Genomic DNA, 13014 nt, shown 5'->3' on the forward strand with positions numbered 1-13014 from the left:
CACCTACAATTATTTTACATTAAAATAATATATTTTTTTCATTATAATATTATAAACGCACCGTTTTAACGTCGCGGCGTTCCTCCCCCACCCACGAACGGCCAAACACACACTCACACGCGCGCACAACCCCTTCCGACCGGTGGCGACGGCGGACCATCGGCGCCCCGCAACCCGCCCGCCGAGAAATGTGGGTGGAGAGAGATTCTGTGCGGCGCGCAGTTGCCCCGGTCCGCGTACAGGTGTCGCCGCGGTCGACTCGGGTTTTTCGTTCTCCGCTCCCGGACTCGTCGCATGTGAGATTCATGTGGTTCGCCCGCGACTATTAACCACACGACACCGAGTTCGACGCGCTCTCCTCGCCCGGATGTGCTAATAATAATAACGCAATAATAATAATAATAGTAATAGTGATAATAATAATAGTATACAAATACGTGATATAATATTTTAAATAATAATATTGTAATCGATTCACACGAACCGTTTTATTTGTTGTATACCGTAATATATAACACATAACAATATATCGTGTGATTACGAGTCGTAATTGTTACAATATTGTTAATACATAATATCATTATTATATTATTAATCGTATTGACGTTCGTCGTGCACGCGTACAGTCGCATCGCGAGAAAACTATAATACTTTTTTTTTTTTTTTGCTCTTACTGATTTTTACTTTTTATTTCGTTTTGGTTTTTATTTTTGAAATTTTGTTTTATTCGTTTCGCGCCGATCACACTCTGCACCGGAACCCGAATATATTGCCGCACGGTTTTAAATATTTACCTACGTTTACTCCGTTTGAATTTTGTTTTGTTTTTTATTTTATTTTATTTTTTTGTTTCGTTTCGTTAACTAATCATTCATCGCGTAATTTTATTATATTTTAATATTATATGAGTGAAGTGCGTTTCCTGTGAAAGATAATTTTAAAAAATTGTTTTTAATTTTTTTTTCTCGATTTCATCCATTTAAAATATTATTGTTATTTTATATGTTTGAGGATTTTTGCCCGTCGTTTAAAGTCCTAGGATCGCCTAGGACCTCGTATTAAATTTTAGTGCAAAACATGGAAGCTACTTATTGCATTGGAAACGACGTTGACGTATGCCGAATGTTCGATCAATATTTATACAAGGTAAATACAATATTTTAATAATTCCCCACCAAAAATTAAAATTTATTTACTAAACATCGAACGTCGTTCACGTTACGGAGGTAATTAAAAAAATCCCAAGTGTATAGGTAGTTCGAATAAAAAATCTAAAAAATTTTAAAATATTAAATTGAAAAAAAAAATCAAAAAATGTTTAATAACATATTTTTTAAATAAATAATAATTGTAATTATTTAACGTCTATGTAGATTGGATACAAATATAAGAATGTAAATTATGACTAGGTAAAACCGGTTATGTTATAGTATTTTTTATTCTTCATTTTTAATGATTAATACTACTACATCTATAAAGTTAAATTAAACAGAAAAGGTTCGTTAAAATAATAATTGATTTCATATTAATACAACTCAAATCAATTGGGGAGATCGATGTATAAATATATAATAATATTAAAACGAAAAAAAATACAGCGGTCGAGAAATTGTTGGTAACAACGATTAATGAATTAACCACCGGTACCCGAGTCGGGTCAACCAACCATGACCTTGGTTGGCCTTGAACCTAACAGCCAGCATCTTCAGACACAATACCTATATGATCACTTAGGAATTCCACATTTCCAATATAGATACAATCGGATAATAGTTTATAATACAGTACGAGTAAAAATAATACAAAAATCTATTAATCGTTTCGTTGTCCATATTTATCATAAAATACCCCATCACGTCCCAGTAATTTCTGCTGGATCAATCGTGCACAACGTCAACGTTTAACAGTAAAAATTAAAATCGATCGTTTTACCAAATCGTCGAAAGCGTAGTCTTATTACAATGCACGCCGACATGTCATAATGTAATACGTCCGATTCGCGTGCCGTAATGGTCATGCATTTAAAATTAAATTAACAATCGTTTCACGAATTAACGGACCAAACTGCCCAAACCGAAAATAGTATAACGTAATATTATGTCCCGCAACAAATTATTATTACTGTAGTCAACGACCGATTTTTGACCGTTTCTGGCACCGATCATAATATTATAGTATTATAGCTTGCACCGATTTGACGGCGCGATTTCGTCGAGATCCAAGGGCACACGTGCCCCGTGTCGTGATACATTACAGTCCGGCACGGGACTCACAGGTGGGTGCTCGTTTTCCAAAATTTCGACAAAAACGAAAACACGTCTATCGGTTGTCGTGGCTTAGAAATTCTTTTCCCGTTTTTCCCATGACGGGACGACGACAGTCGACAAGACGTATATATAGGTAAGTAAACTGAAAACCGGCTCCATTAACCACACACTCGCTGACGAACACATGTTGTAAACAATCGTTCGATTTCTTCTCTCTTTGCTTTGTCAGCCACACACGCAGACAACTGGCGCAACGAAAAGTAAAAAAAAATATGTACAAGCATTCTAGAAACGAAGATTATAACATTTATTTTTCTTTATTTTTTCTTTTTTAATCTCAATCCCTCTCACTCTTTCTCGTTATTTTCTATTGTATGCTAATACTCGTTTTATATATTATTATATTATATTATATATATTTATATGTGTATACAATTTATACTATGGCAACACGATAAGAGACTTAAAATAAAGATTCAGAATAATTTATTAGATCGCTATTGTGCTTCCACCAGTACTTTATTACCCGGGGACTTATTGAAAAAAAGAGTCAAGTGTAAGCACACGTCATGACCTTTTTCCTGCCCCTCTTGCCCGCCCTGTTTTTTAATGTACATTTTTTATTGCCTGGCCGGGGTTTTTCTGATTTAATGGTAATAAAAAGTGTTCTATCCATGAATACTAATTGGTTCATTACGTTCCGATTTAAATTCATTTTATTTTCTTGTTATGTTTAGATGCGTATCTAATAAATCGAACAGCAATATTTTTTCCTGTCCGTCCACTTATTAAAAAAAATTAAAAAAAATGCAGTGATAAGAACAATACGTTTACTAAACGTGTTTAATTACATTCTAAATATAACTTTTATAGCTAATCATGATATCGATAATTTTAGTTTTGATGTAGTAATATGTACGAACGTCATTATTCCAAATATAAAATATAATCTCAAGTGTTTTTTTTTTGGTAGATACATAAGTAGAATCATAAATATTTAAATTACAATGAAATAATTTGCTGACCTAAAAATAAAAATGATAATAATATTTTTTTTTCAAGAGAAAAGTAAACGTCTGAAAATCTAAAATTTAAATATTATATTATTATATTAATTAATATGCGGGAAAATATAAAGCGATTAGATAAAATATAATATGTACTTACCTATTTAAGAAATGATTCATAAATTCAAAATAATTCCATCTTAGATTAAATAATATACCTACTGTCCTACCTATAATGAAACAAAATAAAAACTTTAAAATACTATGGATTTTTACGCGGGTTATATGACCACGAAATTCTTTTCAGCGACGAATACACAACGTCCGTAATATTTGACGGTTGTATTATTGTAGCTAGATAAAAACTAATATAATGTTTTAAAATCATAACCAATCATATAGCGTTAATTCTCATGTCCTTATGACCACACACCTTATATTATACCTGTTTACTTATTTATTATTAAAAAATACATAAAATAATTATATACCTAACGTTAATTAATTTATAATAATATATAATATACATTATACAAAATAAATATGCTCTCATACACATAATATTATCGAGAACAATTATTATTGTGTCGATATCCATAGGAGTCCGACCTCTTCTCGTGCGGTTATCGGGCTTATAGATTTTTAAAACACTTTACCGGATGACCTCGATGTTTATATAATACCATTACACGTAGCATTCTTAGTTATTTATTGATTTTTAATATAATATATTTTTAAGTTCAATAAATCACTTGGTTACAGATTTTTTCATTTGTAATCACCCGCTATTAGTGAATGGCCCTATTGATAACAATTAAGTATGTTAATGATGCGTCGTAAAAAATAGGTTAGATTTATTAATGTGAGTTTCGAATCATTGTTGCGTTTTAAATCACGAAATCTTGAAAGAGAAAAAAAAACTAATCCCATCACTTCAGCTGCGTAACAGTCCATTACAGTATACGTATATCTAGGTATAACACATAAATTAAATACCAGTCCAATTCGTATTTTCATTAAATAAAACGCCCATAGAAAATAACATTGTTTTTATTTAAAATTTTACTATATAATTTGAGTTAGGTACACATAACCTTGATAGTTATAAGACAGTAGGTATGTTTAACATTTTAATAAGAAAAATCACGTAACAAAAACTTATAAAACTTCATGATGATTTTTTTTTTAAATTATCAATTATAAAACAAATTTTAATTGTGCATTTAAACATTCTCATGGCGATTTAATTTACTTACGCGTTCTTTTAATTCTTCGAGGAATTCCATTGCAGGATTTTCTTTTTTTTTTAAAGACATACATTTTTTTTCAAGCTCGATCGGTGTTGTTTCAATGTTATTAATTACTTGGTTTTTCGACGGCTGAGTCTTAAAAATCTTTAAATTAACTACTTGTCCTTTTTCCATGTTTTGAAATGTATTTTGATGCTGTAACAACTTAGTTTCGGATAATTTATTATTACTATCTTGGTTCATATTATAACTGAAAAATTCTAGGCCCTGATGAACCATTTTTTGGGTTTTTTCAATTTCAGCCGGGACTTGGATGATGACTGCACGTTTCAAAGTGGGTAGTTCATACTCACGAATTCTCACTAATCGTAGTTCTTGATATAGGTCTGCAATAAAATATTTAACCATGAGCATGCTTGATTTAATTTAACGTTATAACTGTGTTATTGTTTATGAGAGTTTTATGAAATAATAATAATAACTAAAGTAGGATATTTTAGGAGAATAATAATATAATGTATACAAGTTGGTAGAAACTATTATTTCTACGAAACGAACGATATTTTAAAATCAGATAACGTAGAAATATAGTACAAAATATTTTCTGTTATCTGTAAAAGTCGATGCGATAGCTAACTTGGCATTCGATAATTAAATTTAATAATCTTCATAGTATACATACAAGAAATTTCGTGCTGTTTTCTTAAAAACAAATTTTTAAATATGAGTCCCTAAACATAAATTTACGCATAATAATATGCACAAATTATAATTACCGCAATTGCTCATTTTTTTCCAAACGATGAAACAAAGTGCTTTATAATTAGAAAAAGTAAAATTATTATCATCAATAAAATGTCTGTTTGGTCAGGTAAATATAATATTCTGATTATACATAGAGACTACATTATATTAAGCTTGATATTTTTCACGGATGTTAATCAGAAAATGATATCGGTCACCGGTGTAATATTCCAAAGACATCTGTGTCATGAATAGAAAACCCGGGATTTATGAATTACATAACATTGAATAATTATTATAAAGGTAATGGTCTAATTTATGAACAGCGTAAACAAGTACCTAATATGAATTAAATTTAAAAAATCTATATTCTCACGAAAAGTAGTAAATTATCAAATCAATTTGAAATAGTCAGTGTATAAAATATAAAGTTATAATAATATTAATAATGGCAGACCGTATGTATATCTACTATAAAGCTGTAATTATAACAATTTCGTTTGTTAGAATCGAAAGAGAAATAATAATTTTATGTATTATTATGATTTTGTAAAACAAAATTTTGTTTTGAAATCGTTTCAAGATTCAAAAATAAAGAAGTATGTTATTCATAAATATTATAAATATTACTTGTTCGTGCTTAGCCCCCTCGCAAAAATAAAAAATAAAATTGCATTTTTCTTCCAATATCGAAATATAATACGTTATTATTTTCATTGGGCGGCATATGGGCTGAGGGGGAGATGAAATGATGAGATATTTTCTTTTAACTGAACGCGTCGTATAATAATAAAACGTCACATATAGAAATCAAATAAGAAGAGAACAATATGTTATACTACTTGTGCTGCAGGAAATAAGAAAAAATAAGTTACACACAATTTCTAAATAAATGCTCACTTTTCCATACAAAATATAATATTATTTAATATCATACGAATTTCGAGTGTCTCTTCAGTGGGTAATGGAAAAATGATGAACTCTTGGCGTTGAAGATGAATTCTAAAATGTACATGAAAAATGCATTATGCATTTTGATATTTTAAATAATATTCCATCGTACTTACTACTTACTTCCGTCTTCTTCATTTTGACATATACTCAAACCGTTTAGACTTAACTGTTCAACCATTTATGCAAGTGACGCACGAATAACATATGTATGATCTTCAATATGCAGATTTTTTCATGTATGTTCTAGACAAATAACAGAAACAAAATTTACAATTTCAAAACACTTTTAAAAAAAAATGTATAACATAATAGGTATTTAGATACTTTTATATACTATATAGTTATGTAGTCATATTATATACATGAAGTGTGTGTGAGTGTGAGTGTATATATCATTATACATATACACATGTTTACGTATAATCAAACAAATTAGAAAGTAAAAAAGCTGGAAAATTACGACAGTGACAAAAATTATATTATCTATTTTGTATCTAAGTTTCAATGTGTCGTCAGCTTTACAATCTTATTATCAGTAAAATCCATTATAATTATAAGCAAAACATAATTGTATCAAGTAACTATTAGGTTGTACTTCGGTGTATCTACCTTAGCTAATTATTAATTAATTTAATCAATTATGCAACCAATTCACTCTTATATATACATTTTCTTCATGAAATAAGATTAGTACAATACTGTTGTTAATGGTTCTTAAACATTGAGAACGTGCTGCTATTGCGGTGCATTTGAATTTAAACAGGGTAAAATAAACAACAATTTTACGTCATTGCGGTTGACGTGACGCAACTGATCAATTGCTAGAAAGAAGGAAAAACAAAACAGGTACACCGAGAACGGAGCGATTATTTTGTTTTATATTTTAACTAATATTTCTACGACAAGAATAAATTGCTGAAAGTTATTACAATAATTAAATAATCTGGAAAACATAGGTACACATATATATATATATACATCGGAACAGGTCCGTCCGCATCCGTTCGTACGGCTGGTTAAAGGTTATTGTAAATTATGACACATGATTATTCTTTCGGCAATCGTTTCTTCTACCCGCCACCGCCTCGTTCACCCTGGAGAAATAATTTTGTTTTCTCTCCACTTTTTTTTTCCTGTTTTGTTTTAATAGCACTATAAATCTTCGGACGAAATTATAGGAACGCACCAAATGAGAGGAATACACAATACAACATACGCCCACTTCAGAAACAATGACAACAATGCCAAAGCCTATTGTGCGTGTTCCCTCTCTAGTCACTACCCTTTTGGTTCACTTTTGGTCTTCTAAAATACGTTCGATTTATGACTATGCTTTTGTGCATTTATTCGGTAACCGTACTGTACACGCGCAATGTTAATATGCACTCAGATCGGACTTGAAACCGTTCAGGACTAAAATTAAGTGGCAATCTATATAACGTAATGGCAGCATTGAGTTACTCAACTGTGTAATTTTGTTTTTAACGTTTTCATCTCAGACCTTCGGGGTATAAATAAATTATACAGGAACATTATAAGTCATAATATTATATTAATTGTAATCTAATTATAGGTAGGTAGCATATGTCATCTGAATATCTGATCATCACTTGGTACGACATGCGTGGTGTATAAAATATAATTAAATAATAGTACGTTTAATTAGCAAAGAAGAACAAACAAGCTGAAATCTGAATATCTCAACAATACATGGTGTTTTTCAATAATTAAATTTATAAACATTAAATGCTTTATTGTCATTGGTTAAAAACATAAAGGATGTATATTTTTATGATACTGTGTTCTTCAAACGTATTTTTGAATTAATTAAATCGCTAACACAAGTTTTATTTCATTCTGTTTGTTTATAATTTCGATGAAAATGGTTAAAAATTATTCGAATAAAAGTTTTATTTAAAAAATATTCACTAATTATGAATCCGTTTTCTTATTAAATATCATGTTTATTTATGAACTTCATTATAAATGGAAAATTATTTGTTGAATATATAAAATACATTATTATTATTGTATTAAGCAACGGATTGTTAGAACCCCTTTTATATAAAAGTTTCAAACCATAGAAATAGTATTGAAATGGTTTGAATAAATTAAAAACAAAAAAATCAATACCGTCTCATAAAATAAACAAGCTGCAGTATACTTTGAATGTTATTAAAATTTTACCATAATCCCCGTAGTTTATTATGGAAATAACTTGAACTGAAATAATTTTTATTCTGTGTATATTAAAGCTTGTTTATTTTCTAACGTTAATAAACATTTTCTCTATGTAAATAAATATAATAGCATTTGGAGTACCTACTTACCTACCGGCTACTTGGTTTTTAAATCACTAATTGGCCATATAAAATAATTCAATAAACAGTTTGATTTTTCACGGAATGCCATTATAAAAAAAAAATAATACAGTTATTTTTCAAATTAAAACAGCCAAGTATTATATGATAAATTATTATTAAAATATTATGTGTATAGTGATTTCAATTTAAACTCCCAACTATCCAAAACAAGGGGGTCGAGCACCGCGATTTGTCGTCTATATCGACACTAGATTATTGAGCCGGTAATAGACGATAGAAAATAGTATTATTTTCCAAAGAGGAATATTGTTTGGAATGTTTTTTAGTACTACTTTAAGGCTTGTGTCGAATGAGTGAGTGAGAAGTAGCGGGGAGTGACACTACTTGTATAATACTGACGTTATAAAACTTTATTTTTTTTTCTCTTTATCCGCCAGACAAGAAGTTCACTAAAGTCGATATTTGCACGGCAATAATTCTCGAAAAACGCGTGCGAGCTAGGTGGTGTGGACTATACGGGTGGTGGTTGTTTGGCGGTAGAGGTAGAAAATATATAAAGTTTTTAAACATAAAAGACCCTTTCCGTTCTAAATAATATATTATATTATATTATATGTGTTATTTTCTTTCTTTCGTTTATATTTATTTTTCGTAATAAACAGCATTCCTGTCGCGTGGTCCATTAAGGAAGTAATAATTTTTGTTTCAAACACGAAAAAACAACACAAATTACAATTTAATTGATATTTATTGGCATAATAATGACGGAGCTCGAATAGGAACAATGTAACAATGGCGTTATTGCATTAACTAAGTGGACATTTCTAAATGTCTTCTCAGGGTTGTTTCAATTAGACACGCCGAACCTATACGTATTATATTTTGTACGAGTGTGTTGTATAATATTATCATTTATACGCCGACCAAAACCGTATAATATACGCGGATCTCGCCGAGTGCGATATATCTTGGCCGGGCCGGCATCGCGCGCGCGCACAACAATAATAACATGACATCGTTTTACCGTACCTAAATTATATCCCCCGTCGGGTCCCGAATGGACCGTCGTCGTCGTCGTCGTCGCCGGGTGTCCCGCGATTGCGAAACAGACTGTACCAGTCAATGCAGGTACGCGCGATACAAACTTTTTTTTTAAGGGCCGTGAGAACAGCGCATTTCCCTCCGTCATCGTATACAATATAATGTATATATAATATTATTATGTTTAGAAATTCACTTATGTCTACACCCGGTATACACTTCATACCACGGTATACTATATAATAATATAACCGTATGTCTTATGCACTAGCTGTTTGCGTTTCCGTTATATAAAGTCAAAAACCCTTAAGAGTCGATTTGTCTCATATTCATAATAATTAAATATATAATATTTATAATCATATTGTAATATTATACATTTACACGGTGACTCTCCGCGATGTGACGGCACAACAGTTGTTTCGTCGAATATAATATTATTAAATTGCGTATATTGTACGGCGATAATAACCTATACAAAATTACTTGTGCCGGGACGTGGTTAATCTGAGGGTTGTACCTAAATAGTTTAATTAGTTATATCAATATATATATATGTAAGTATATGCTAAACGGACTACACATAATATATTTAATATCTATTACACAATTTATTTAATGACTGAATTATCACACGGTCAACAATATTTGCATATATGCGTGCGTACACCGAGTGACATTATATAGGTATTCAGGGTTGACACAATATATTATTAAACATAGGTACCTACGGGCTTTTTTTATGTTTGGTTGAGATTTCGCTACACGCAAAGGTTTTTATGTGCGTTTTAATCTAATGAACCATTAATTGCATTTAACGCCCGAACACTGGTAATATAACACTAGGCGTATAGTGTTTTTTTCTGGTTTTAAAATCAATTTATTTCTTTATCGATTGAATTAGCGGTTTTTTTTTCATTTTTGTGGGTAGAAAGGGGTTAAAACACTGTAACTATCGTACCAAAGTTCAATATATTTTAATTATTATTTTTAACCGAGCAAAAATAGACTTGTACGTTTTTATTTTAATCTAGTTCGAAATAAAAATGTAAATCAAATTAACAAACTATACTTAATTATGTTTAGTATTTTTACTATTCATTTATTAAAAACTAAAACTATTTTTAAACTTTTAAAATTTTATAAATTTTTATAACAGGATCTAAAATAATATTTTAGTACCTAGTACTACAGTACGGAATCAAATTAATGCACTTAACAAAATATGTTAAAGTATATACAGTTATTATAATGGACTTTTAATGACTTTAAAAGCAACTCGAATAATTTAAATTAAGTCATATTATTCATTAAAGTTGATATTTATGACGACATTTGAAAAAAAAATGTAATTATTGTGGGATATATTACTCTTTGTTCATTTTTTGTAATTTTTCTTTTTACTCGTATAATTTTTGACTACCTGCACGAGATGATGTTAGTATGATACAATTAGCGAATAAAACTTATTGGTTAATCGTAGTCTTGCTTCGGATACTGTTTTTTTTATACGCCAGTGCAATTTGCGTTAAATATTAATAATATTCTATAGTCGAAGTGTTAACCGTTCAACTGCAATATGACAAAACGAAGTACATCAGCTATTCAGTTGGGACACTGAGCATTGTTGACTGGCCAAAAATGATTGTCGCATATTATATGCTGTATAAATCGCTATCGAAATCACACGTTTATCAAAAGCATTGGGCGCCATGTGGTAGATTTTCAACAAAAACCAAATTCAATGGCCCCTTTATATTTTTTCTTTGTACTTTTATTATACCTGTAACGTCGTGCAGAGATCGTACCATGTCGCATCGCTACCTGTTGTACCTACCTAAAACGTTGTATACCTACTACAGCATAATATAATTTTATAGCCTTACACAAAAAAATCCATTTAAAACTGAACATTTAGTTTTTCGAGGGGTCGACAATCATGATATGATTTTTTTCTTCAAAAAATTGCTCACGTTTGAAAATTTCGATTATGTGAACACTCCGTTAAAAGACCTTATAAATCATAATACTATATTGATATAAGAATCAGGAGTATCTAACTTTTATAGACTTTACAGATCGACCAAAAATAAATAAATAAATAAGGTTGTTAAATCAAAAATATATATATAAAAAAAAAAAGTGGGCAAGTGAGTACCGCTCTGCTGTACATTAGGTGCCGTATGGATCATTATTATATATTATAGGAGTGTTAAATTTGAATCCAATGATAGTTATCATTGTATACGAAAAACGATTCTGAACGAAGATGATTTGTCAGCCTAGGATATAATTTCTAGTGGTTGGTGAAAAAGGTGGTTTAAAAAAACCAGCTTATATTAAAAAATATTTTGAAAATTAAATCACGTAAAGAAAACGCGAATCTTAATAACTGGTAAAATTTTCAAGTATCTACGACTTATACTTTTTGAATAATAACAAATATTTAAAATCGTTTGAGGATAAATCGTTATCGTTACGCTATTTCGTTAAAATTTAAAATTCAAACGCACTTAAAATTTTTCCTATAATGATGCTTCGAGTTTTCTCTATAGATACTTGAAGGTAAACTTATGGAAAACTTAGTGTTGTATTTTTAATCCTTAGTTATAAACACAAAAAATTTTATGATTTTTCAACTTCAAATATTTCGCAAATATTCATAATTTTGACGAATTTTCGTAAAAATTTGAACTTCAAATGCTAATAAAAAAAAATTGTGCCTATGTATTCTTATAATTTTTTAATCACTATAAGAATAACTTATGAGGAACTTTGTATTAAATTTTCAAGTATTTTGATAGGGCCAAAAAAATTTTATCGACACTTCAAAAATATTTTTTCAGAAAAATTGAAAATTTCAGTTGTCTATAAATAGCTCAAAAAAAGTCAAAATATTTTGAAATTTAAATCACGTAAAGAAAACGCGAATCTTAATAACTGGTAAAATTATCAAGTATCTACGACTTATACTTTTTGAATAATAACAAATATCAAAAATCGTTTGAGGCTAAACTGTTATTTAACGCGGTTTTTGTAAAAATTTAAATTTCAAACACTCATAAAAATTTTTTGTCTGAATCCGGTAGAGTTTTTTTTACAGATATTTGAAGAAAAATGTATGGAGAACCTTGTACCAAATTTTCAAAACTTAGTTATAAAAGAAAAAAATTTTATGATTTTTCAACTTCAAAATTACTTGCAAATTTTCGCGTTTTCGACAGATTTCGTAAAAATTTGAACTAAAAACGCTTATAAAAAAAAATTGTGACTAACGATTTTTAATTTTTTTTAGCTACATTAAAAACAACTCATAAGGAACCTTGTATTAAATTTTCAAAACTTTTTGGTAATCCAAAAATTTTTTATCGACACTTTAAAAAAAATTTTTCAAAAAAATCGAAAATTTCAGTGGTCTATAAATAAC

General features: G+C 29.6%; 1 protein-coding gene across 4 annotated transcripts in view; it reads left to right on the forward strand.

Moving 5' to 3' along the window:
- Positions 1-299: 299 nt before the first annotated feature.
- LOC114131749 (GATA zinc finger domain-containing protein 10-like) overlaps positions 300-13014 on the forward strand; it is a 102651-nt gene continuing 89936 nt past the window's right edge. For 2 of the 4 annotated variants that reach the window (XM_050201613.1, XM_050201615.1), the window contains exon 1: positions 301-1146. In XM_050201613.1, the coding sequence (XP_050057570.1) occupies positions 1116-1146 (31 nt within the window). In that variant the 5' untranslated portion in view covers positions 301-1115. Of the gene's footprint in view, positions 1147-13014 lie in introns of all 4 variants that reach the window. The other 2 variants (XM_050201614.1, XM_050201616.1) reach the window with 2 other exon arrangements.

This window comes from Aphis gossypii, chromosome 2 (genome assembly GCF_020184175.1).
Source record: "Aphis gossypii isolate Hap1 chromosome 2, ASM2018417v2, whole genome shotgun sequence".
Taxonomy (NCBI): Eukaryota; Metazoa; Arthropoda; class Insecta; order Hemiptera; family Aphididae; genus Aphis; species Aphis gossypii.